The sequence below is a fragment of the Exophiala oligosperma genome, assembly GCF_000835515.1.
Source record: "Exophiala oligosperma strain CBS 72588 unplaced genomic scaffold supercont1.43, whole genome shotgun sequence".
In the NCBI taxonomy this organism is placed as follows: Eukaryota; Fungi; Ascomycota; class Eurotiomycetes; order Chaetothyriales; family Herpotrichiellaceae; genus Exophiala; species Exophiala oligosperma.
The window spans coordinates 1-23,358 of NW_015622860.1; the positions used below are offsets into that span (position 1 = coordinate 1).

General features: G+C 50.5%; 9 protein-coding genes across 9 annotated transcripts; 6 read left to right on the forward strand and 3 right to left on the reverse strand.

Annotated features, from left to right (window-relative positions):
- Positions 1 to 12: 12 nt before the first annotated feature.
- Positions 13 to 849, forward strand: PV06_11579 (uncharacterized protein; the record flags this gene model as incomplete). The annotated part of the gene is made up of 1 exon (XM_016413285.1): positions 13 to 849. One exon carries the CDS (start codon positions 13 to 15, stop codon positions 847 to 849), a length of 837 nt encoding a protein of 278 aa, XP_016256320.1.
- Positions 850 to 912: 63 nt separating this feature from the next.
- PV06_11580 (uncharacterized protein) lies at positions 913 to 1,559 on the reverse strand (the record flags this gene model as incomplete). Its single annotated transcript, XM_016413286.1, has 2 exons — positions 913 to 1,199; positions 1,334 to 1,559. The coding sequence occupies 2 exons, from the start codon at positions 1,557 to 1,559 to the stop codon at positions 913 to 915; spliced, it is 513 nt and encodes a 170-aa protein (XP_016256321.1).
- An 8,412-nt stretch (positions 1,560 to 9,971) lies between these two features.
- PV06_11581 (uncharacterized protein) lies at positions 9,972 to 10,610 on the reverse strand (the record flags this gene model as incomplete). Its single annotated transcript, XM_016413287.1, has 1 exon — positions 9,972 to 10,610. The coding sequence occupies one exon, from the start codon at positions 10,608 to 10,610 to the stop codon at positions 9,972 to 9,974; it is 639 nt and encodes a 212-aa protein (XP_016256322.1).
- An 808-nt stretch (positions 10,611 to 11,418) lies between these two features.
- On the forward strand, positions 11,419 to 12,540 carry PV06_11582 (uncharacterized protein; the record flags this gene model as incomplete). The annotated part of the gene is made up of 1 exon (XM_016413288.1): positions 11,419 to 12,540. One exon carries the CDS (start codon positions 11,419 to 11,421, stop codon positions 12,538 to 12,540), a length of 1,122 nt encoding a protein of 373 aa, XP_016256323.1.
- Positions 12,541 to 17,166: 4,626 nt separating this feature from the next.
- On the forward strand, positions 17,167 to 18,096 carry PV06_11583 (uncharacterized protein; the record flags this gene model as incomplete). The annotated part of the gene is made up of 1 exon (XM_016413289.1): positions 17,167 to 18,096. One exon carries the CDS (start codon positions 17,167 to 17,169, stop codon positions 18,094 to 18,096), a length of 930 nt encoding a protein of 309 aa, XP_016256324.1.
- Positions 18,097 to 18,334: 238 nt separating this feature from the next.
- Positions 18,335 to 19,146, forward strand: PV06_11584 (uncharacterized protein; the record flags this gene model as incomplete). Its single annotated transcript, XM_016413290.1, has 2 exons — positions 18,335 to 18,360; positions 18,414 to 19,146. 2 exons carry the CDS (start codon positions 18,335 to 18,337, stop codon positions 19,144 to 19,146), a joined length of 759 nt encoding a protein of 252 aa, XP_016256325.1.
- On the reverse strand, positions 19,063 to 20,892 carry PV06_11585 (uncharacterized protein). The gene is made up of 3 exons (XM_016413291.1): positions 20,803 to 20,892; positions 20,606 to 20,757; positions 19,063 to 20,559 (listed from the first exon to the last, which is right to left on the reverse strand). The coding sequence occupies exons 1-3, from the start codon at positions 20,867 to 20,869 to the stop codon at positions 19,180 to 19,182; spliced, it is 1,599 nt and encodes a 532-aa protein (XP_016256326.1). The 5' UTR covers positions 20,870 to 20,892; the 3' UTR covers positions 19,063 to 19,179.
- Positions 20,893 to 21,534: 642 nt separating this feature from the next.
- PV06_11586 (uncharacterized protein) lies at positions 21,535 to 22,041 on the forward strand (the record flags this gene model as incomplete). Its single annotated transcript, XM_016413292.1, has 1 exon — positions 21,535 to 22,041. One exon carries the CDS (start codon positions 21,535 to 21,537, stop codon positions 22,039 to 22,041), a length of 507 nt encoding a protein of 168 aa, XP_016256327.1.
- Positions 22,042 to 22,327: 286 nt separating this feature from the next.
- PV06_11587 (uncharacterized protein) lies at positions 22,328 to 23,178 on the forward strand (the record flags this gene model as incomplete). The annotated part of the gene is made up of 3 exons (XM_016413293.1): positions 22,328 to 22,729; positions 22,784 to 22,910; positions 22,960 to 23,178. The coding sequence occupies 3 exons, from the start codon at positions 22,328 to 22,330 to the stop codon at positions 23,028 to 23,030; spliced, it is 600 nt and encodes a 199-aa protein (XP_016256328.1). The 3' UTR covers positions 23,031 to 23,178.
- Positions 23,179 to 23,358: the final 180 nt, after the last annotated feature.

Consider the following 23,358-nt stretch of genomic DNA (forward strand, 5'->3'; position numbering starts at 1 on the left):
GTGGTCCAAACAATGCGTGGTGGGCGAATAGCCTGGCAGAACTTCCAATTCATCGGTTATGGTGAGCCTCGACCGCATCTGGACCACCGGACACGTCTTTCTACGATCAGTAGTGAGGCGATGACACAACTTTACATGCCAACGAATCAAGATTCTTGGGCAAGCACGCAAAAGAAAATCCACAGCCTCGATACCCAACTGGTGGATTGGGAGCAAAATCTCCCAGAAGACCTTAGTCTAGATAGCGGAATGGCTACCAACGACGACCCTCGTGCAAAGATCGACTTGCTCTTATATTACTGCAGTATCAAGATGATCATACACAGGCCTTGCCTATGCCATATCTATATTCCAGCCGAGTCGGAAGCTTCGAAACAGTTCAACAGCAACAGCGCCAGGGATTGTGTTCAAGCTGCCTGTGCATTGGTCGACATCCTACCAGAAGACCCGACTGCTCATGAAGCATACCAGCTATTGCCATGGTGGAACCTCCTACACTACCTTGGTCAAGTGCTGAGTGTTTTCATTCTCGAGCTTTGCCTGAAAACGGAACATTTTGGCGGCTCGGCACCCCTGCTTATCCACCCGGTACGGAAGGCTATGTCGTATTTGTGTTGTCTCACTAGCGGCTCATTATCATCGTACAAAGCGTTCAGAATATTCCGCCAGATGCTGACGGTTCTCAGCTCTCGTGGCGATGGTTTCGACGACGACAGGATCCCACTTGAGCCATGTGTGCCTGAAGGCTGGACACAAAGGCACGAGACAGCGCTCATGGACGCACTTAGACCGTTGAGAGTACATGGAACTCAAAATCGACTTGGTGAGATCGAGAAAGTCGAGAAGTAGATTGAGCGAAGGCTTCTACCAGCGCGAGCAAAATTTCCTGGAATGGCTCGTACATACTATACGTCACCCAAACCTCACTGTCGGTTCATTAGATGCATAACCGTTGTCGGTAATGTACCTAAGACATAGTTGCTGGCTCTGAGCTTTCGTCATGACTGTCTCTTCCCAGAAGCCGATTGCCTTCGCCAAGTACGACGTGCGGGAAACACTGAATTCGACGTCGGAATCTCGACGTGAGCACGTTCCACTTCCATCTTTGGACCTGAGCGTGGCTCTGAGCCTCGCCGCTTCAACTCGAGATGACAATCCTGAGCATGCCCCGCCCGTGACTGGTCTTGGTGACATTCGGCCTGAGCAACAAGTAAGTGCTGAAAGCTTCATTTCCCATCCAATCTTAGTTGTTGAATCGACATCAACCAATTCTGAATGTACTACTACTAGTATGTACATTACAGGGTGTAAAGAATATCTCAAGAGCTCCCACCCTTCTTCCCAGCCTCAGATGGATCGACCTTACCATGAGCAAATTCCCCCTTTTGGCTTCCTCCGCTGTTTCCGCTACCTGAGCTGTCACCGCTCGTGCCACCGGTGGAACTGGAATCAGTGTTGGTTCCGCCTCCACTGGACAAGCCACCCTTCTTCCCGGCCTCGCTGGGATCGACTTTGCCGTGGGCGAACTCGCCTGGTGCGCTGCCACCTGATGAAGACATTTCTAAAGAGTTGTACTGTGGCAGACAGAACAGGATTAGCCTACTAGTGCTCAATACTCAGAAAAGCCGTGTCTTCAGCCACACGGGGACAGTCCGCACTCACTAGCTTCGAGTTTGTTTTCTTGGGGTCAAGATGATCCGCGATGCTGTCAAAACTTCTTTGTCGTCGAAGTACTACTTAGTAGGATTAATGAGGGAGAAAGAAAGCTTGACGGTTCGAACTCTTCTACTTATGTACAGCCTTATGTCCTCCGTTTCGACTGTATTCTCCCCCCTCCTTGACCTGATGTCATGAGGTGACGCTGGGTGATGATGACATGAGAAACCGCCTCCCCATCTCATGGGGTCATGATGTAAGGATCCCGACTTCATGAACGCATACTGGAGAAAGAACGCGGGGTATCAAGGGCATTTTCCGGGTTGCAAGGTGTATAGATAGGAAAAGCAGTCATGACATGAGGAGGAAGTACTAATGTACGAGTACTATACGTAGTAACCGTACATACGCATGCATGGTGCATTATTGTCAATGAGGAGACAGGGGTGACAACCAAACCGGTGCAAATTACGCGAGTCATGGGAGTCTGATTATCAAGGCGTCAAGGCATGTAAAAACGAGGTCTAGGCGAAACCGGGATGGCACCTCTTGCGATGGCTTGGCGCATGGTAATCAGAGGAGTACACGTGAGTAGTGAGTCATGTGCCGATAGGACTGCACGTACATAACAGGGCGCTAATGGGTCACGTGATAAAGCTATTATTGTTCGTGCTTGGCCATGAAATCCCACTTGGACGACTAACCACATGATTTAGAAGGCGTTATCTGTCCCTTCGTACTGTCATCACCTGTTTCGTTGATGAGGCAATGCTGGTTCTGCGCCTGGTCACCTTCTGCTTGGAGGCGGCAAGCAATTGCCAATTGGGGTCTTTTGCAAAGTTGAGGCAACGGAAATGCTTCCGAATCCAGGTCTTGTGTCGTCTTCAGGACGAGGGTTTCCCTAGCGTGTGTGGTGCATGTTGCCACCGGCCGGAGTGGAATCTACAATGACCGTGTCGTCGGCCGCCACACCCGGCGAGCCACTTGCAAATACAAGTTGCGGCCCACCAAAATGTATGATAACACTACCTAGTAAGTACTTAAGCCTAAGTCAAACAACTTTATGTGATAACATATCATTGTGAATGTATAGATATACTATTCAAGAGATGGTCTATCGAATGATGTAGGTTATCCAGCACATTGCCACCGAATCACCTGCGCTATCATGAGTGGAAAGTGAGAGCTCTTCCACATACAGTGGTCAGACAGCAATTTTGGTGTGCCATGTATTTTGGAAAGTGGCTCAAAGGTAGAAAAGGCATACCCACATTCTGTCATTGTCATCAAGTGCAATGAGTTATCCGAGCGTCTGACCTGGTTCCGAACAATGGCCTCTAGCGCGACCGGGGGCCTCCAGGCTGGACTTGGAGGCACAAGTGCCAGCCAGGACTAGGCTGATTAGGCTGATCTCACGACCTGCCACATATCCATCAATCGAGAGCAACAAGCCTTCTCGGAAACCAGCTTTTGATCACATCTTGATCTGCGCAACGGTCTACAATCTGGTGGCCAAATTGCTACTCATGACATCGTGGTCAGTCTCGCACAGTCCTGTGTCGCCACTGTTGGTCTATTCTAATTAGCAGTAAATTCGACAGGGGTCATTTGACGGCCAGCGTTATCGGCCTTCGTTCTTGGATCTTCTTTGTTCGTTGCAACTCATCAGCCCCTTGTTTGACGCCACTAGATTGACTATTGTGAAGATTCCCAGATCGCAGCCCGGCGATCTTCTCACGGAGCCGAAAAGGAAAAGCCTGACAACTACAATTGGGGTGAAAAGGCCGGATTAAGCACCAAAACCTGCTTGACTGGGGTACCTAGCAGATTGCTGCTAATGCCCCCCACACTCACAGATTAGAATAGTGGTGAGTAAAATTTCTTTGACGGGTGAAACCCCCTGGCTGTCGCTTGGCCTCAAGTTGCACTACTGATTGTTTGCAAGGTCAGTCCCTGATAGTGCCCACAGAACTCGACTTATGGCTAGCATCAAGTATGTCCCGGACCCGTGCACACCATATCGGTCGCCTGCAGTTTTGGCTGGAAGAATAAACGTCGACGAAGCGTGAAAGCTGTAGATTCGACAGGGTATGATGAAGAAGGGCAACGGTGGTAGCGAAAAGAGTAGTCGCTCCTTATCCGGTGTCAACGGTCGATCTCCACAACTGCACCGTGCGCAGAAGCCGGTAAGCAGAGACTTCACTGGTGTTTGAATGCTACTCAAACAGGGGTATCATTGGTCTTTCCCGTCTTTGAGCCGCACTAAAAGGTGGAGGTCGATCAAAGGTGGAGGTGGATCATGTCCAAGTTTCAACCTTTCCTTATTTTGGTCCGTTGACCGCGGTCGAGGTGCCGTTGAATACAGCCTAATTTTATGCTTGGCCTGACTTCACTTATCATGACAGCTTGGCCGTACATTTTGAGGTTGTACATCTTGGCCATGCCGTCATTAGCCGAGGTAGAGCCAAGACTGACAGTCGACTCGTGCTGTCTCAGCGCACAGGACGTATCGATCTGTCAAAATCTCAAATCCTCACCCACAACTCACCATTGAGTATAAGCCTGGGGAACGCGCAGAGATAGAACCAAGTGGGGCCACTATGCCGCGAAGGTATGTTGCTGGTGAGATTCCACCTGCTTGCTCGCCGACTTGGCGCGAGCTTGCCCAACAACTCCAGCCTCCGATTGATCCTCCGCCTTTTGCGTGGTAGTTGACACAGATATTGTAACTGCGGTGGGCGTTACAGGCGAGTACAGGGATTATTTGTCCACTCGCCGCTTGGACAGGCCAGTACAGATACGTAAACAGCCCACAAGCAAGGATACGACAGGGGTATCACAGGGGGTTTGTCGTAGGTACGCTGTCCTTTCAGCATATCTAACTGAAGGCACTTAGTTTCTGGACGCCACTGTAGTTACGACATCTGTGTCAACCACCAAGTAGCATTACGCTCAGACTGCTGGGCGACTGGCGACATGAGAAGGGATCAATCTTTTCAGGGCTTTGCTAGCGCCGATTACAATCCGGATGGAGACTTGGAAACTGTCATTGGTGCCGCAAGGTCTTCTACGCAGACCAACAGAGTTCTCGGTTGCGGCTATCTTATCTTCAAAAGTCCGTACAGCGCAGAGTTTCGACGCACTTCAACATTACAGCCGAAGCGATGATTGAGGGCATGAGGTCCACTTTGTAAGTACCACTCTTTCCTCTCACTATTAGGGTGTCTGAACTAGTTCATAACCTGGTTGCAGGACTTATGGCCAATGGCAGCGAGAAACTCAGTAAAACTGTGGGGTGCATCTATTGGATATGAAATGATATGGGCTGGGGATGGTCCTAAGGACCAACACTCTACTTAGAGTAGGGGAGAACCTAGTGCCGTGACCTGGGTCTATGGATGGTCCTGCCTGTCAAATGCACACAACAACACTGCACTGGTCCAAGGGTCCCCTGGTGGACTCCCCTGTCCAGCGAGTGATCTATCTGGTAAGCCTGCTGTGTTTCCAATGGCTATCAGAAATCTCCGACATGGGGGCTGTCCTGGACTGTGCGCATTTATTGTGTTCATGTCAGGCTCCCAATAGCATTGCTAGACGAGGCGTCCCAGAGGACCCAGAGCACTCTTTTGATCTCCTCAGCACGCGGGCAAAGACTATACTAAATCCCAAGCATGCATGCCACGGCCCAAAGATTGACTGAAGGTAATCACAATAGCCTCTGCAATCTTGCATTGCATACGAGCGTTGATTGTCGGAGGCGCTGCAAGGTATATAATACAGGTCAAGTTCCTCGATTTTCATTCTTCCTTCATCTGTATTCCTCCATCCTCTTTACAGACCACGGGCCACCTGTTCCCGGGGGTTGATTTTGTTTGGCACTACCCGAGTGCACCCTCTTCGCGATCATGAAGTGGTCAGACTCACTAGCCATGAAGGCTGCGTTGGCTGTCCTCGCAACTGGCGGAGTTCTAGTGAACCCTCTCACAACGATTGATCCTTGCCCTAGTGCTTCCGGCCTCAGTCTTGCGCCGATTACTGTTACTGCCCAGTTCCAACCTGTCTCTACTTGTGTCCCTACTACTGCTTGCATCAAGGGCAAGTGTACGACAACATATCCATTCACAACGTACCCATACGTCTCCACTGTCGTTCCTTACGCATGGAATGGAACTACAACGCAGGTCACCACTGTAACTGACGTGGCACAACCCTTCAGAGTCTCTGAATACCTCGAGACCGTGACCCAGATTACGGCCTTCCCCACTCCCACTACTCATCATCGGGCCTGGTTTAAGGCAAACAAGAAGAGACCAACAGCCACGAGCACTACCGTCTACGAAACTGTAACTCGACGAGCGATGGCACCATTCAACAAGATCGGGCCACTACCTATCCCAGGTTGGGAAGGCAGTGGGCTATGCGAAGAATGCGAACACTCTCAACTCCTGGATGTTATTGAATGTCGATCTGGGATCAACGCAGGGAAGGCATATAACGGCTGCGTTCAGTGGGAAGAGACTCTGGTTGTGCTGCCTACACGGTCCTCAACAGTTACAACCGAAGCACTCTGCTCAAGTCAGGGCAAGGTACCTCATGCTGGTGTTTACACTTGGACCTTTCCTCAAAGTGCTTCGCCAGTGACTGTTACCGCTCCTCCAGCAACAGTCACGGTAACTGTCAATAATCGACCAAGCATCTCTGTGGCACCACAGCAGGTCCAAGTCATACCTGGGCAGCAATGGGATGCCTACGTAACCAGGTCTTATTCCGGCCCCACCACTTTCAACTTCAAGGTCTACATCACAAAGGTCATCGTCTTCAATATCCCACACTTCACGCGACCTGCTTCTAGCACACGGCAGGTCTCCATTCCCACGGGCTCTTCTAAAAACAATGCAGGCAGCTCGTGGCCTTTGCCCGAGCAAGACCCTTACTACGCCAATCCCCAAGCTTGGGATGATTGGTACCCTTCGAGCTCCTCTTCTGTTGCACCAATCAGTGCAAGCACAACTTCAAAGCCCACGGCAAGTGTTGGCCCTATCGGAGTGAGTACCACAACCACTTCTTCAATCTCCAGCACTACGAGGACCGGCATATCGCCTTCCACAACAGTCTCGGTCGGTTCCAGCAGCGCTTCGACATCGTCAGGTAGCTTGAGTAACAGCATGTCGTCATCGACGACAATCTCCGTCGGTCCCATCAGCGCTTCGACCTCAACTAGCAGTACCCGCGTGAGTGCTTCGTCATCGAGCTCTTCATCTTCAGGTTCTTCATCACCAGGTTCTTCATCTTCAGGCATGCCTATGTCTACCAGCGCTACCACCAGCGCTTCCGGTTCTGCGAGCACCACTGGGACTGGCTTTATCTTGACGATCACTGCGACTGCAACAGACTCGGCTTTGCGTGCAAGACAAACTACCTTGCAGTATCTGGGATTTTCGAACAACAGAGGAATCGCGGTCGAAGACAGGGCCTCTGCTGCGTTAATATTCAATGGTAATGCGCGCAGCTTTGTCTCTGAAGGCCTGTATCTAGGTACTCCGGACACGGAGGAGTACACTCCTGTTGAGCGCACGCCAGCTTTCCCGAATGGCTTCCACGTCTGGTTCTTCGCGGGCATCTACGCGCAGTTGCAAGGTACCGCAGGATTTTGTCTGGATCATGATGGCCACATCAGTGCTTTTACCGTCCCTCAGCTGTGTGACAATCCTATATCGCTTATCAACAACCGTAAGTCTGTCTCCTGACAACTACACTACATTCTAACCGAGGTTTTTAGCGTCAGCGTCAGCCAGCTCTACTAGTAGCAGCACAGCGATATCCGGCAGCATCAGCACCACACTTTCATCTGCTACTTCGATTTCGACTGTCACCTCGACATCTTCAACTTCCCAGAGCATTACCTCAACCTCGGTATCAAGCATTGCTGTGTCTTCTTCCGCATCAAGCAGTGCTGGGGGACCTGTAAGTGGAAGTACTTCTTCAACCTCGCTTTCCTTATCATCGACGACCTCAGCGTCAACGTCGTCATCGGTCGGTCCAATAAGGAGCTCCACGTCAACATCGAGCTTGTCTACGAGCGCATCATCGGCTTCATCCGCTGGTCCCATCGGCGCGTCTGCGTCGACCTCCTCACCGACAAATTCAGTGTCGACTTCATCGCTTGGCTCTACGGCAACCTCCACGTCTTCATCCATAAGCTCGGTTTCGGCTTCGTCACCCGTCGGTCCCATTGGCGCCTCGACATCGTCCTCAAGCTTGGCATCGACCACATCGGCAGTGATGACGCCCAGCAGTTCTTTGTTGTCCACAACCTCAAGAACCACAACTTCTGGCCCAGTAACTACATCTACAGGGGCACCGATCTGCAATCTCAACGCCAATATCTGTCTGGGTTCCCAACTGATCACTGCGAATACCGTCGCTACTAGTGGCTGTCCCCTACTGGGCGGACTTCTCTGCACCGCCAATGACTTGTTAGCGCTGGTACCTGAGCTTCTGGGCTCTAATGCTAACGTCGCGTCTGTCATCATTGCAAACAACCAAATTCTGGGCTTGAGTGTCACTCCACAACAGTTGCAAGTTGCTCTTCTTGATGGTCAACTGAACTCTCTATGCACAGCGCTACAGACTACAAGCGTGGTCATCAACGATCCAACTTGCCCGTCTACGCCAGTACCCGCCTCATCCGCAAGCTCGATCTCGGCTTCCTCATCGATGAGTCCCATCGGCGCCTCGACATCGTCCTCAAGCTTATCATCAACCACATCGGCCATCTCTTCTTACTTGTCCACAACCTCAAGAACCACAACTTCTCTCCAAGCAAGTACCTCCACAGGGGCACCGATCTGCAATCTCAACGCCAATATCTGTCTAGGTTCTCAACTCATCACCGCCAATACCGTCGCTACTATTGGTTGTCCTCTACCCGGTGGACTTATTTGTACCGTCAATGACTTGTTAGCGCTGGTGCCTGAGCTCTTGGGCTCGAACGCTAACGTTGCATCTGTCATCATTGCAAACAACCAAATCTTAGGCCTGAGTGTCACTCCACAACAGTTGCAAGTTGCTCTACTGAATGGTCAACTGAACTCAATCTGCACAGCTCTGGGGACTACAAGCGTGGTCATTAATGATCCCACTTGTCCGTCTGCTCCAGTGACCTCTAGTACAACGTCTTCTACTGGTCTACTGCCGACCAGCATTTTTCCCACTAGCCTTCTCCCAACGAGCATCCTACCGACGAGCATCCTGCCGACGAGCATCCTGCCGACGAGCATCCTACCGACGAGCATCTTTCCCACCAGCATTCTACCTACTAGCATTCTGCCTACCAGCATTCTGCCTACCAGCATTCTACCTACCAGCATTCTACCTACCAGCATTCTACCTACCAGCATACTGCCTACTAGCATCCTTCCAACAAGTATCTTGCCCACGAGCATCCTCCCAACGAGCATTCTCCCAACGAGTATCCTCCCAACGAGTATCCTCCCAACGAGTATCATACTTTTGCCAACTACGACTCTTCCCACCACCTTGCGTACGAGCACTACTACTGCTAGAACTTCGACGACCACTACGACTGCCCCCAGCACTCCCTCTTGTGGGGTTCAAGTACAGCTTTGTGCCGGACAGACACTTCAAAGTGTCGGACTGAGTCAAGTGACCTGCAACAGCGGAATTCTTGGAGTCGTTTGTTCCCTAACGCAGGTTCTCCAGGCTGCGACAAATGCATGTGTTGGTAATTGTCAAATCATTGGAAGGACTGGCGCACTTGGATTGAATTTGAACCCGCTTACTGGGATTCAATCCATTCAGTCTGTTCAAGCGGCGGTCGCCAACTACCCGAACTGTCAGCCTGGGGGTCCGACGGTTACTTTGAGTGAGCCAACATGTCCCGTTACGTTGTTCAAGCGTGGGGCCAGAAGCTATCGCGGATATTAGCGGGAGAAATGACGAGAAAGACGTCGGTATTGGGGACATTCTTTTAACAAGGCTTGGTGTTTCACTTCTTGGGAGGACATTGCAACACTGAATGTAATATATTTTCATACTCTTCATACACTTCATACACTTTCATCAATGCATAATTGTGTAGGCTATCGGCACAATATAACCTCAAGTATTGTCGTTACTGATTTGTTGCAACGTAAAATTCCGACTCTCAGCTGAAATAATTCACGTATAGAAGTTGAACTGCAATGCAGGTTCCAGCAAAATCAATTCTATATACTAGAAGAATATGAGTTGTGTGCACCATTATCTCGCCGGCAGCACTTCAGAATACCAGACCCGACCTCAGCCCCTGTCCACTAAAGTATTGGCGCGCTGGCCATTGGGGAGTTACGGTCGCACAAGTTTTGAACTTTGGGATCCGTCACAAATGTGCATGTGTCAAACTTTGTGATCTGCCCACTATGTAAACGCCGGAGTACAGGAGACGCCGTGGGATATTGACTAGCCAAGAAAAAATCGTGGTGCTCATGTAAGAGTGTCCGGTGTAGTGCAATGAGTGCCTGCCACTGTTCGTTGGAAAGCTCGGTTGTCGTTTGAGACTGTTGCTGGCATATTTCGACGCATTTCTTCTCGACCATGACGAGGCCGGCATATATACCTTTGACCTCATTGACTAGTCGTTTGCGAGATTGGCCTGGTCTGGGCTGCAGAAACATCTTGGGATACTCCACAAATGGACCATCCTGGGCACAGCCCATTGGGTGGAGGGACTCGACATCAACGCCATTTCCAAACTCATGCTCACGGGCCGAATTGACAGCAGGGTGGTGTTTCTTGTTAAGCAGGCGGGCCTTCACAGCGGACAGCCATGTAGAGCGACGTATAATATTCGATGGCTGATGACCAGGTGGCTGTTCATGTCGCAAGCTCAACCGCTGAGATACGTTGCTGGGTTCTTGCTTCACATATGGTGGCTGACATGCACCTGCATCCATATTGTATCTTTTGGATGTAGAAGACTACCTTGGAAGATGCTTATCCTTCAAATCTACTTACCAGATTCAGAGTGAGACTCGGGGCTAATGGGAACCCCTACGTGTAAAGACTATTTCGAGCAGACAATTAGTTGTCCTTTGGTTATGTCGTGCACGGGCCACAATTACCTCGACGGATTTGTGGCCCGTGCGCTCCTACTCAAAGTTTTCGCTCCTCATCCCTCCTCTATTATCGTTCGGTGCCAGTGGCTGCTAGCGAATGCTTTCTGGAGCGACTTGAGGTATCGTAGAGACCTCGTCAATCCATGCAGCCACGGAGTTGAGGGCGTATCAATAGCGCTGCGGATCGATCGCCGTGTTCGGCGGCACCATGGTCCAGTCGTGCACGCAGGGTGTGCGTACTCCAAGAATCATTCCCCGCAGCCACAAAGGCGTCTCGTCAGGCAAGTCAACAGACATTTGGGTCCGCATTTGCGCAAATCACGCGTTGCGTGGTAGATCGCTGCTCAACAGAGCCATACGACCTGTTCGTAGGACACGCTGGAACACAGGAGTACTCCTGACTGTATATTAGGCGCGGTTTAAATTATGGATGATATCTCCCTACCCCGCCCGCAGAAACCTCAAGGAGGGGTTATCTCGTATATTTCGTTCCCAGGGGCCTGGAAGAGTCAGGTGAGGGAAAAATATTGTTTAATGGCGCAGTGTGCCTTTCTCCCATATCCAGCTTTTATGCACATTCGAGTCGACATGGTGCAATTCGGTCTTCGAGAAGGCGACGTGATCGACTTGAGGTACCTTTCGCCAAATGCCTGCGTCCTCCCATGATAGGGGTGTCATGCCTCATGCATCTTCTAATGAGACTATCTGCCGTCAGTATTTGACGCCTGAGGAGGCAGATCAAATTCACCAGCAATTTCACGATCCCAATTTCAGCCAAACCAGGCAGGTCCTATGGACTGGAGTAGAGCGGGGACTGGCAGAACAGTGGGCTGATCAACGCGGAATGCAAACATTGACGATGGCCATGGGATGTCTGATGCAGCCTGAGCATCCTTCCTGTTTAAGAACCAAAAAATCGAACGACGCATGGAGTCGGTACGTGAAAGGGGCTTCGGCGATCTTTGCTCACTACGCGGCACAAGGTCAAGCAATTACGGTGCTCTCACCACCCCCTCCAGATCGTTTTCATCCCTCCGGATGGACCAATTTCCAAATCATCGAAGAACCCATTTTGAAAGGGCAATTTGGGGGTTCTCCCGTGGGGCGGATTGAATTGGTCCATCCGGGAGTTCCAGGAGCAGAGGACTTCCGGTACGAATTGTGGCCTACCGATAGGGGGTTGTCATGGATGGAAAAGTTTGGTAAGGTTCCGGTCAAAAAGGTAGCCTGGAGACAGGTCACGTTGCGTCTGTATCGACCGTCGGGGTTAAATTCTCAAGAATTCATGAGATATTGCGACACTTGCTCTGACAAGATAGCGCTGCAATCGAGCGATGGAAAGAAGTTGCTTAGTATTCTCAGTGAGCTATCTCGCATTGAAGATCGAGAAATGGTGGCAGTCAGAAAGCAAATAACACAGACGCCAGCAATGCCACGTCAAAAGGAGGCGAAGAAAAAACCAATACCTTTGGCAGTAACTGGGGAATTCATGGTGTCGATCACCTCGGCAAAGAAGAAGGAGAAGAAGAGTCAAGCCAAAAAGAGCAAGAAGCCAGAGCCGGCAGCTAGGAAAGTTGCAGGAAAAGGGACGAAAGCGACCGTTAACAAGGTGACCAAGACAAAGGCAGGAGCTAAGAAGGCGGCAAAGATGGTGATTAACAAGGCGACTCCTACCAGAGACCTAATCGAAATGAGGCAGAATGAACACGAGAGAAAGAAAAAGAAACCCAAGACGAAGACAAACAATGCCAAGGCTGGAAAGCTCTGAGTAACGTATCCACGCCGGTTCATCCAGCACTGAATTTGGACCTCTCCATAGTCCATTGCTACGGTATATCCGGACCTGAGCAATTCGCTGATTCCCAACTTCAATGATCAACGAGACACTGAAAAGGTCTTTGAGGGCAAAGTCCTCACCAACAGCCGGTCGTTGTGTTAGCGGCCGGGCCTTCGCACTACATAGTGTTCTTGGCATTGGGTTGAGAAAGTTGCAATGTGCCATCAAACGGTAGGGCGGTTTCTGGAATGACTGTACGGATGTGTCGACACAGGTTGCCATCGAAGGGGATAGTGATGGAACCCGGGCATCCTTTGATGATTGCAAGCGCAGCCATCGTTTAATTACTACCAGCCTAGGGGATGAGTTTCCGCCTGTTCCGCGCCGTGGCAAACCAGCATATCCAAGTGACACTTGGCGCTGATATGTCTATGAGATATTTAAAGCGCGCAAGACATTTCAAAGCTTCGCAGGCGTTACCTGAGGAGACTTCTGCCTACGGAGGAGAACTCTATATTCCTCACAAGCAGGCATCAACCACTTCAAAGTCATGTCTACGCAGCAAGAAAGGCGGCAGTGGACGACTGTTGTCTTGACGTCCACATTGGCCAGCAGGATTCTAAGGTCCATCTCGGAAAAATGATCATCGAGAGCCACCCATTCAAAGTTTCACGCAGGGTTCGGGCCAGTTTCTCTCAAGCACTGAACAGCGTCACCGATTAACAGACTTTCATCATGACGGTTGTTGACACCCCTGGTAGCGTTTGAACCGCACAGCTCACTAAGGTCCTTCCGGTTGTGGCCTGGCCATGCCAAGACAACCCTTTTTCTACCAGCAACCACGCGTTACTGATATCAACACCAGAACGTCGGATCGTGACAGCACTCCGCTCTCAACACCGCAAAAATTTCGAACCGTCATTCTGTACGATGTCGGCCGTCAAGGTATAGAATACACGCTCAAGAAGCTCCTTGATGTCGTGGATGACTATGGTTCACCCGGCAGGCACCGGGCCGCCAAATCGCGCAAGCCAAGCCAATCGCCTTGGAAGACGATCCGATCCTAGGGAGTGAGAGGCGGCCGCACTCTTTTTGACGCTGGTGCGCATTCACTTCCTTAGCCCCTGGTGAGTACCGATCTTCTACTCTGATTTTGACCTTACAGCCTCTGCTAGGCACTTGGGAGGCGTCGATTTGCCAAAGTATGACGAACGATAACTATAATCGAGTTGGCCGTCAACACGGGTTGATCGAATGCGTCATCTTCAACCCAGGTACAAATACTGTATCTGCCAAATCGATGGCGACTACCGTTGAGGCTATCATGGGCGCAGTATTTTTGGACAGGGGCGAAGAGTCTATGCAAGGTGTCATGGCTCGTCTTGGACTAGATCATCCGCTCCTCAATGTGGTAACGTCTACATCGGCCCTTTTGCGCAAGCTCTCCTCCTGCAGTGTGCCTTATACGGTTGACGTGACATCACTAGGTCTCTTTCGTTGTTTTCACCAGTTCTTCAACCTTCATATTCTAGCATGAACTGGCTAGTGGTGACCACTCCGACAATTAAGCCATTTGGCATCGAGAGCTACTTGTTCGTTCATTCGGGACTATAATGATGGTCTGACATAGGATATGGACGCTTGATATCCAGACTATCGAATTCAAGTCGTCCACTATTACAGCAAAACTCTGGATTCGTCTAACGAACCCTGTGCAGACCGATACCGCACGAACCCGAGTATATATCCTACCATAACGACCTAAGGGAAAGCAACATTTTCATCGACCCGGAGACGTTGGAAGTAAGCTGTCTTGATCGATTTGGAATTTGCCGGGTTCTGGCCGAAGAGCTTCGACAACCATGGTACACGAACATGGTTACTGAATCGGATGAGCGTCTGGTGATGGATCAATTCGAGGCTCTTCTTAAGAATCGAGCGCGGCACAACTCGCCCTGACCGAGGGCACCTCCCAAGTTCGAGTGCAGGCGCCTGGCAATGAATTACGACAAAGTTAATCCTCGTCATATTCCACAGGAGAAAACCGAAACCTTTCCCGTACATGAGGCAACATGTCATCACATCGAATACTCCAAGTTTCCAAACTTTTTGGACAGTAAACGTTGGCTTCTGCGCAAGGTGCTAGTTTCACTTGTGGGAAGCTGTGGAGGACTCTTTTTTGTTGTTGAACACCTGCTCTGTGTTGATTGGTGTGCCCAGGGAACATTCACTTTTCTCGCATCTGACGTGTAACGAGCTTTCGTATCTTACGCGACTTGAACGACGCCCCGAGCTTCTCTCCGCTCTCACGACCTTCGTCGACGAGTTGGGACGACCGGAAGACGGCAATGGCGCATCTTTTCGACAATGCCAACGAGGCCGAAGTGCTCTCTTCCTAGAATTGTTCATCCCAGGTTGAGTCATGATATTTCTACTGTTGCCGATAGCAAAGCCGGATTCAGCTGCGATAACGGGATATTGGTCGTCAATCCACTTCAAAAATGTTTCCCATCGCTTGACCTCTGACTGTGCCGCACGCAACGTACCTTCGCAAAACAGCATGACGTCCTTGGCGAGGTGCATTTCATGACCATCTCGGAGTCTTCTCATTTCTTCCGATTTAGACACCCGGTAAAGATTGTCTTTGGCTAGACGGAGTTCCTGCTGCGCCGTTCTGATGATTGCATTCTTTCTTGTTGACTTGTTCCGGCGTGCCGCTCGTAATCCTTTCTCTGCTGATTCCATTCGTGTTTTCGCTTCAGCCACTTCTTCCTCTGACGCCTTAATCTCGTCGAGTCGGCCATAAATGACGTCTGGATCGGTAACAGCATCAGGCAGTCGTGCCTGAAGGTCTTCAAACTTCTCCTTGTACGTGGACAGATTCTGCTCCGCAAGCTCAATCCTCTTCTTATTCTTGATTGCTCTCAGCCTCCGATAGAAAACCGCTCGAAACTCGTTCCAATCCTCTAGCCGGTTCTGTTCGTGTCGGTCCGCTAGCACTCGGAGGTTCCATTTGCATCCTAGATCTTCTTGACTCTCTCGGATGTGACTTTCGTACTCTTGAAATTTCTTCCGTGGAACGTAAGACTTCCGTATCTTCTCTTGAGTTTCCCGGAACTTCCTCCCCTGGATGAGTTGACAGCGAAATTCGTTGTAATATATCCTTGTCTAGCTCTTCAATATTCCATCCCGCATTTCGAAAATGACCTTTGGCACTCTTCTCCTTCCCTCCTACCATATCTACACACCATTCTAGAAATACCGTAAAACCTTGTCCTGGGTTCTCCTGGTAGACTTTCCAATGCTTTTTGATGAAAGCTTTCAATTCGGCGAAAAACTCCTCAATAGGATTTAGATCCGAAGAGTATGGGGGTAGGTATAGTAGCTTGACGCCGGCAGCAGAACACATCTCCTCGATCCGGTCGCTGCGATGGAAAGACGCATTATCCATGACCAGCACCGAATTGGGCTCTGGGAATTTCCCACAGTGATGGAGGAGCTGCTTAATAAAGTCCTCAAACGTGGCGCTGTCGGTGGTACCCTGGAATACACGCGAGAGCAGGATCCCATCTTGTGAGTATGGAGGCAAGATCTGATACCGCTGACCCCGGTGAAACTGAGTAATCTGAGCTGGTGTGACACCCATAGGGCTTCACCCCGTTCGCCTGAATCCAATCCGCTTGTCGCAGCCAGATTCGTCGACGTAGACCAGTTGATAAGAGCGAAGAGAGGAAATGCTGTGTAGATAGAAATCGCGTAGATCCGCATTCCGCCCTTTCGCTATTGCACGAGCTTTTTTCTTCGACCAATGCGCAGAACGTAGGGTCCTGCTGACAGAGGACTTCGTGACACGAGTCTCGAATTCGTCCCACATATATACAACCATCTCTTCAAGGTATAGGTCGCGCTTTCGAAGGAGATGTTCCAATAGCGCTTCTCGCATGGTGGGAGTGATGGACGTAGGACGCCCACCCCAATTTTGAGGTGCTCTGGTGCTGCCGAAATCACGAAGGTTTCGGCTGATCGCTTTGACTGCGTCAACGCTGCAGTTAGCGGCCTGCCCAATTTGAGGATATGTGAACGCCCCATTTTCAATCACGTGCCGGATCTGTGTATGCTGTGATGCCGAGAGATTGGGCGCCATGTGAGGTGGGTACTCTATCATCGCCTTTGGATACAGTCTTTTTCGAGACCGCTTTGCATTGTGACAACTTTACATTTCGCCCCCAAGTCATGCATGACACATACGGAATAGCGTATCATCTCCAACTGCGAATCACTCACGAGCGTACTTAGGTCCTTCTGATACCACTTTCTCACATTAACCGCCGGTGCCACGCGCAGAGCGACGTCGATTTGGCCAAATTGTACCGTATTATTAAGAGCGCGCTAGAACTGTATTAACGTTCGCGATCTATTAGGCCAAGAACTGACACGTCTACTCGATAATTCCTAGTCGCTATCCTGAGGCTGATCTCGAATACCGAATCCTCTTTCTCTGTATCCTACTATAACACTACCCGATTGTTCAAGGCGCTTTGTCAGTAAAGCTTTTTAACCTGTCAAGGTTTGCACGTCAAGACAGGAACCTCGACGACCGAGGAGAGTTTACAAGAGATGGAACCACAGGCTTCATTCCGCAGCCTGCCTCGCGAAAGCGAGAGTCGCGAGGAGCCAGCTCGCCAAATTGTACCTCCAGAATCTCTCGACATCGCGTCTATCAAGAACGAGGTGGAGACAGTGTTCAGTATGGAACAACACCACCCAGCTGCAGTGGCTGCAGCCTTGGGAAGAGTTCTGGCTGCTATGAAAGACAGCATGGACCGCGTGGACCACATGGACCGTATGGACAACGTCGGGCAATCAGCAGCTGAAATTGCGGCGAGTTTGAAGTACCTGAATTCTGTACTCATTCCTCTGAACGACCTCGACCTTTGGCACAAACAACCTCGCAACGTCTTCAGAGATATACATATGGGCGAGTATACCTTGCTTGGGCTTCTGTCACCACTTGCACTCGGCACATTTCATACCATTTCTTCCGGGCCGGCTGGAATACAGTACCTCCACATGAGGGGCCAGCCGGGTGCCGATGGCGTTCCGGAAAAGGCTATACCTATTGCTGGCGATGATGTTGATGGTGTCAAGAACGAGCTCACGGAAACCAATCTGACAAATTCTATTTCCAGATTCATCCGAAAAGGATATAAGCTTGTGCGTCGGCCTCAGATCGTTTTCCAAGGAATCGAACTGGAGGAGCGGGAAATGATGCTTATTCTCTCCTGCACAACCCCCATTATTGTACAGGACGTGAGGGGTAAAGAAAGCTCGGTATTCATTGCTGGTCAAGTATCAAGGGCTACATTACAATGGCTATGTGACGAGCTCGAAGTGGAATTTGAGTCGAATGAACGAGATTCAATAGCTGAAACTTTTGTACACCCTAAATTTCATAGCTGGCAATCATATGGCAACATGGCTGGTGCCAGACGGAAACACCTGACCAACTCCTGTTGGCGTGACACGGGTACAGATCTCCAAATCTGAGCGTGGTCAAAGGTATTACATCCTCCCGCGTGGCTCGCGGGGGAAAGACAATCAGTGTGATTGCGAGGGGAGGGCTTTTCGAGAAAGACTCTACTGAGCGCCACCCAAGCGCCACAACGCCACTTCAGACATCGAAAAAGGATCCCGCCCGAGATACCATGCCTTGCAAGTCTGGACGAACAATTCCATCGGTAGGGTGTTCGGAGGCTAATGGTAGCAGATTTCGAATTTTGAACCGATGGAATTTCTGGATAACTTCACACAGTATTACTCCCTTCCAACGTACGAGTGTTGATTGAGTGCTTACTCGTGCTTAGATTGTTGCGCAGTAATTGCGTCGCGATCCACGCGGGAGAAGGCGATTGCAAATTCACCGTTCACGAAGCCCTTCTTTCGAAGTCTAGCTCACCATCGCTTCAGAAACTAGTTAAGCCAGGCTGGAGGGAATCATCAGAAGGATGCATTGACTGGAGGCACACAAGTTCCCAGACAGTTGAACGAGTCTTGACATGGCTTTATCTTCGTGACTACCAAAGTCCGGATCCAGTACCCCGAGAAGTTGGAGACCCAGGTGAGACAGGCAGCGGCAGACATGCTTCAGAAGCAAGAGAGGACAGTCAACCAACAGCAGAGAGGTATAAGGGTGTCGACGAAACACCGGTTGAAGTCGAGTTCAACGATGCCCCCATTGATCTAGCAGTCGAGCCAGAGCCCGATGCGGAAGCCGCACCGGAAGTCGCAACGGACGAGCCAGAGCCCGAGGCAGATGCCGTACCAGATGAGCCACAGCCTGAGGTAGGAGCTGCACTGGATGATCCAGCGGCAGAACCTAACCCTCTGGAAGCCGAAGATCCAGAACTCCAAAATGCGATATTCGAATCATGTAGCGTGCGTCCACTGACTCCACTGGGCAGGTGTGCTGGAGTCCCACCCGTTATGACTGCATACAAAACTGCCGCAGGACTTTTTGAGGATCGGGAGTTTTCGATGCTATTCTTCGAAGCTTCGCTTCCCCTTCAGGCGTCTCCGAGGTCGACAAACCATTCTTGAACGCTTGATTCACGGCCATATAAATCCTGAATCTCATCTCTTCTTCGGTTTCTTGAATGTCGCCTGTTCCATTGCTTGAGTAACAGAAGTATCTGGCGTGACTTCCTGGGGGTCAAGAAAGCTCAGTCCGTCGTCATCTGTAGCCGCTGACTCCGAAAGGTGATGGCTTTCCAGACCTTGTGAAAGTCCAGATGATGAAGGGAATTGCAGATCCGATTCCTCGGAGACTTCAAAATGTATATCGGGTGGTATTGCATCGATCGCAGTGCAAAGCCTTTTGAAGTGAACAGGCATCCAGATATCATAGACACTTTTAGTAAACTTGTACGCCGTCCATTTCTCTTTCCCATCAAGTGTGGTAAAGCTGAATTTATGAATGGGATGACGGTAGAACGTGGTCTTTTTACCCTCAATCACAGGGTAGTGGCCATAGATCCTCACAGTCTCGTTATCATGCGAGATGGAAAAGGCGAGGATCTCCCGATGAAGCTCTTTCTCGCGCTTCACGAGCCGGAACAGTTCCACGACTCCTCGAACAGCGAGAGTCATGCTGTGCGCGTTCTGTCGATCAGCCACATCGAGTGCGGCCGCACCGCACTTCACTTCGCTCGAGAAGAATGGGAAGTACATGTACCATGTCCCCATGAAGAAGGAGTTGTCGGTGAGGTCGCCAACGAATGGCTGAAGTTTCTGAAGCTGGGTCTCAGTGAATGCTTCTCGTCGGAAACCCACAGAGTAGTCAGGTTGCGGGCGAGGTTTGGTCAGTGGAATAGAATTATTCCAGCCTTCGTTTACACTTTCAATCAAGTGCCGAAAGTGCCGACTTCCGCGTATGGCAAGGACTTCCGCTGATGGGACAATCAAAAGTGAGATATCTCGAATCACTCTAGCCTCATTCTTGTTTCTTATTGCTTCACAAATCTCTTCGAAGTGGTCATCGGAAAACATCGTATCCTGCGGTACATTTTGTTGTTCGTCAAGGAGCTGTTGGCATAGTCGCTTGCTCTCGTTCGTAGAACCTTGCCCATATTTGCCCATGAAGCTGTCCTTCGTGGCAAGCACGGTCTCATAACGTGCATTTTGGTAAGGGGCACTCTTCTCCTCCCTAGGCTTCTGGTCACTCGGTGTGGTTGAACTGGGTGCGCCAGACTCGCTATCCGATCGCTTTCGGCGAAGCGAGGCTGTGGATTTCTTTCTCGCCAATAAATGGTTCATTTCGCCACTTTCGTTGAAGTATTCTTGCGGCCAGTGGTATGTCTGGGTCCAATGGCTAACAGAATCAACGTCCTGAACTGGGGTTCTAGGACAAGATGTTCGCGGTCGTTTTTGAGAGGGCGCGTTTGATTGTTGTTCAGTATCTCGTTTCCGCTTCGGAGGCTTCGATGGTAGAAGGGTTGGAGGTGGGTGCGCACGCTGTATTGAGTCAGTATTCCATCCCAGAATAACGCTGGCGACTTACATTAGGACTTTTAATGTCGCTGACTGGAGATGGTAGAGGCTGCTCCCTGGCTTTTGGTTGAGTCTCTATAACCTCAATCAAACGGTCCAAACGGGCGCTCCGTCGAGGAGGGTTTTGCTTTTGTCCCTTCTCGATGCCTTGAGGGCGTTTCCCTTTGCTGGTCAGTCGAGTACTGAAGGAGGAAGCGGATAAAAGACCTTGGTGTGGCAGCTTCACGGATTGCCTTCTGTTCTTCTGAGCGGTTACACTGTCTCGTCGTGCCATGGTGCTTGAAATGAGGGTGAAGGAATGGACGGCTTCATGTAGTTGCCAGCGAAGTGCAGTCGCGGTCGGAACTTAAGCGCCCACACTAGGGAACATGTGACATCACCTGAAAGGCGGACGGTTGGGCCACAGGGTTTCTTGGCAACCCCACACGATTGAATGCTAAACCTACCAGGTTGCCTTGAGGCCCCCTTCCCACGTGTGGACGCTCACGATAAGGGAACAACTCCCGCGACCACTTCGCGTCAATGTCACCTACTCCTGTTATGGGCGAGTTCCGCCATCTGGGCGCCAGCTGGGTGCGCCGACTAGAGTTCCCCGGGTGAATGCCCTGTTACCGTCGTTCAATGGTCTGCACCACTCTGCATGGTGCAACCACTTCTTTTCAATCGCGGCTTAGGGACATATTTCCCGAAGGTTTCCGAATCCTTCATGGTGGTGATCCAGCCTCATCGCACCCATACCGTCGGTGATCTCTCTTTCAGCCTGATGGTCTCATCTTGAGCCTCGCTACTTTTCTTCAGCCGAATCACTCTTCGATCCTTCCCACCTCTCTCTTCCTCTCCATAACCTACCTCTCCCCGAAGCGTCCTCATCATGGCCAAAGACCTTCGCTCCCGATCGAGCAGTACCAAGTGGGAGTGGTCTGCGCCCTTCGTCATGAGATGACGGCGGCGATTGCCACGCTGGATGAGGAGCATCAGCAGATTTCAAGCCAAGACAAATCCGACTCCAATAACTATGTGCTGGGTCGAATTCACAAACACAACGTGGTCATTGCCTGCCTGCCCGCTGGCGTGTACGGGACGAACGCAGCCGCCCGTGTGGCCAATGACATGCTGGGGACATTCACGGGACTGCGGTTTGGACTGATGGTGGGGATTGGAGGCGGCATCCCCAACCTGTCCAAGGACCTGGACATCCGTCTCGGAGACGTGGTGATGAGCCAGCCTGACAAAACCTTCGGCGGCTTGAGCAAGTGCAAGTACCACTGTAATTGGGATGATAACATAGGTCCGGCGGTCATTACTGATCCTGTCACTGGGCGACGACAATTGAGCGAACAGTTTGAAAAACATATTTGCATCTATCAAAATTGGACTGTTGGCAAAAGCATTCTTGAGACCTGGCCAGACTTGTCCGGAGAGATCACATTGGACATGACAGCATAAGCAGCATTGCGATGTTCATCGAGGGCTATTGTCTCGTTCAAGGGCCTCAAAAGGTCAGAGCGAGAAGTCTTCGACCAAAAAGCAGGAACGGAAGCAGGAACGTGGCTTCAACTCTTTCTGAGGCGTCTTTCTACAAGACACAATTTCCGGTCACGGTTCTTGCTCAAAACTCCGTATGAATCAGCTATCTTTTCTCCGCTAGAAGTGTTTGATACTTTAACTCCAACATATAGGCATGATTATCCGGATTCGGAGGCTGCTTTATCGCCAAATATGGCCCGCAAACATGCCGCCGGATTCAAGAGGGACTAAATATGATTTTCATCCATCAGAACCTTACGACTCCTATACCGTTTTATACGCTCTATATGTAGAAGATGGCATCGCGTACTTGCTGATGCAGGACGTTGCTGGGCAGTCGCTTGAACGTCTGTGGCCAAGTCTTCAACCGCACGAGCGGTCAATAATCTTGAACAAACTCAGAAGGATCCTCAACGAAATGAGATCTCTGCCGCCACCGTCTCCTCCATTCTATGGGAGTATTTGCCACGGGCCGCTCCCATACTTTCTCTTTTGGACTCCAGAAACACAAAAGACAATCAACGGTCCCTTCATGACCGAGGCGGAGTTATGCTTAGGCTTGGTAGAGAGAGTCCGCCAGATTCATACCGACAATAGTCAACACATGGTTCGTGTCAATTGGTTCCAGAAACATCTTCCTATGTCACTTACAGGCCACCAGCCCGCTCTCACACATGGAGATCTTCAAAAGAAAAATATCATTGTCACTCGAACACATCTACAAAATGGAGATGATGAAGACGATGAAGACGGCTTCGAGCTGACGATACTTGATTGGGAAGATGCAGGTTGGTATCCTGACTACTTCGAATACTTTTCATGCTGACCAAGCTTCAGTTAGGATAACGACTGGCCTCAAATGGTCGAAGTCTTCCTCGACCCATATCCTGTGGAGACGCTTGTCCTAATGCCGGTTTACCATGACATTTTTATGTAGCCATACCAGGTGAATATAAACACTTTGATTGTATCAGTCCGTTCTCACTTTCAGGTTGTACATGGTTGCAGGCTACAGGAAAGGGCTATAACAATTCCGCAGAATCTTGGGATTAGGTGCTGACTGATGGCGGTTCGCAAGCATCAGCCGCAATCAAGCCAACCCCTTCCAACTCCGGGATCACATTTTCTCTCTAGAAAGGGCTTGCGCCTGGATGATCTGGGCAGGCCTTGCAAATTCTCCAATGCTCTCCGTTGCACCGAACTGAGACTTGGCAGCGTTTCCATTCGACTCGACAC

Excerpts from the sequence above, each read along its gene's own strand:
- PV06_11585 (XM_016413291.1), bottom strand. The coding sequence starts at position 20,869 with ATGGCACGACGAGACAGTGTAACCGCTCAGAAGAACAGAAGGCAATCC. Across the intron at positions 20,758-20,802 it reads CGTGAAGCTGCCACACCAAG|GGAAACGCCCTCAAGGCATC; the intron begins GTCTTTTATCCG and ends TGACCAGCAAAG. Across the intron at positions 20,560-20,605 it reads GCGACATTAAAAGTCCTAAT|CGTGCGCACCCACCTCCAAC; the intron begins GTAAGTCGCCAG and ends GACTCAATACAG.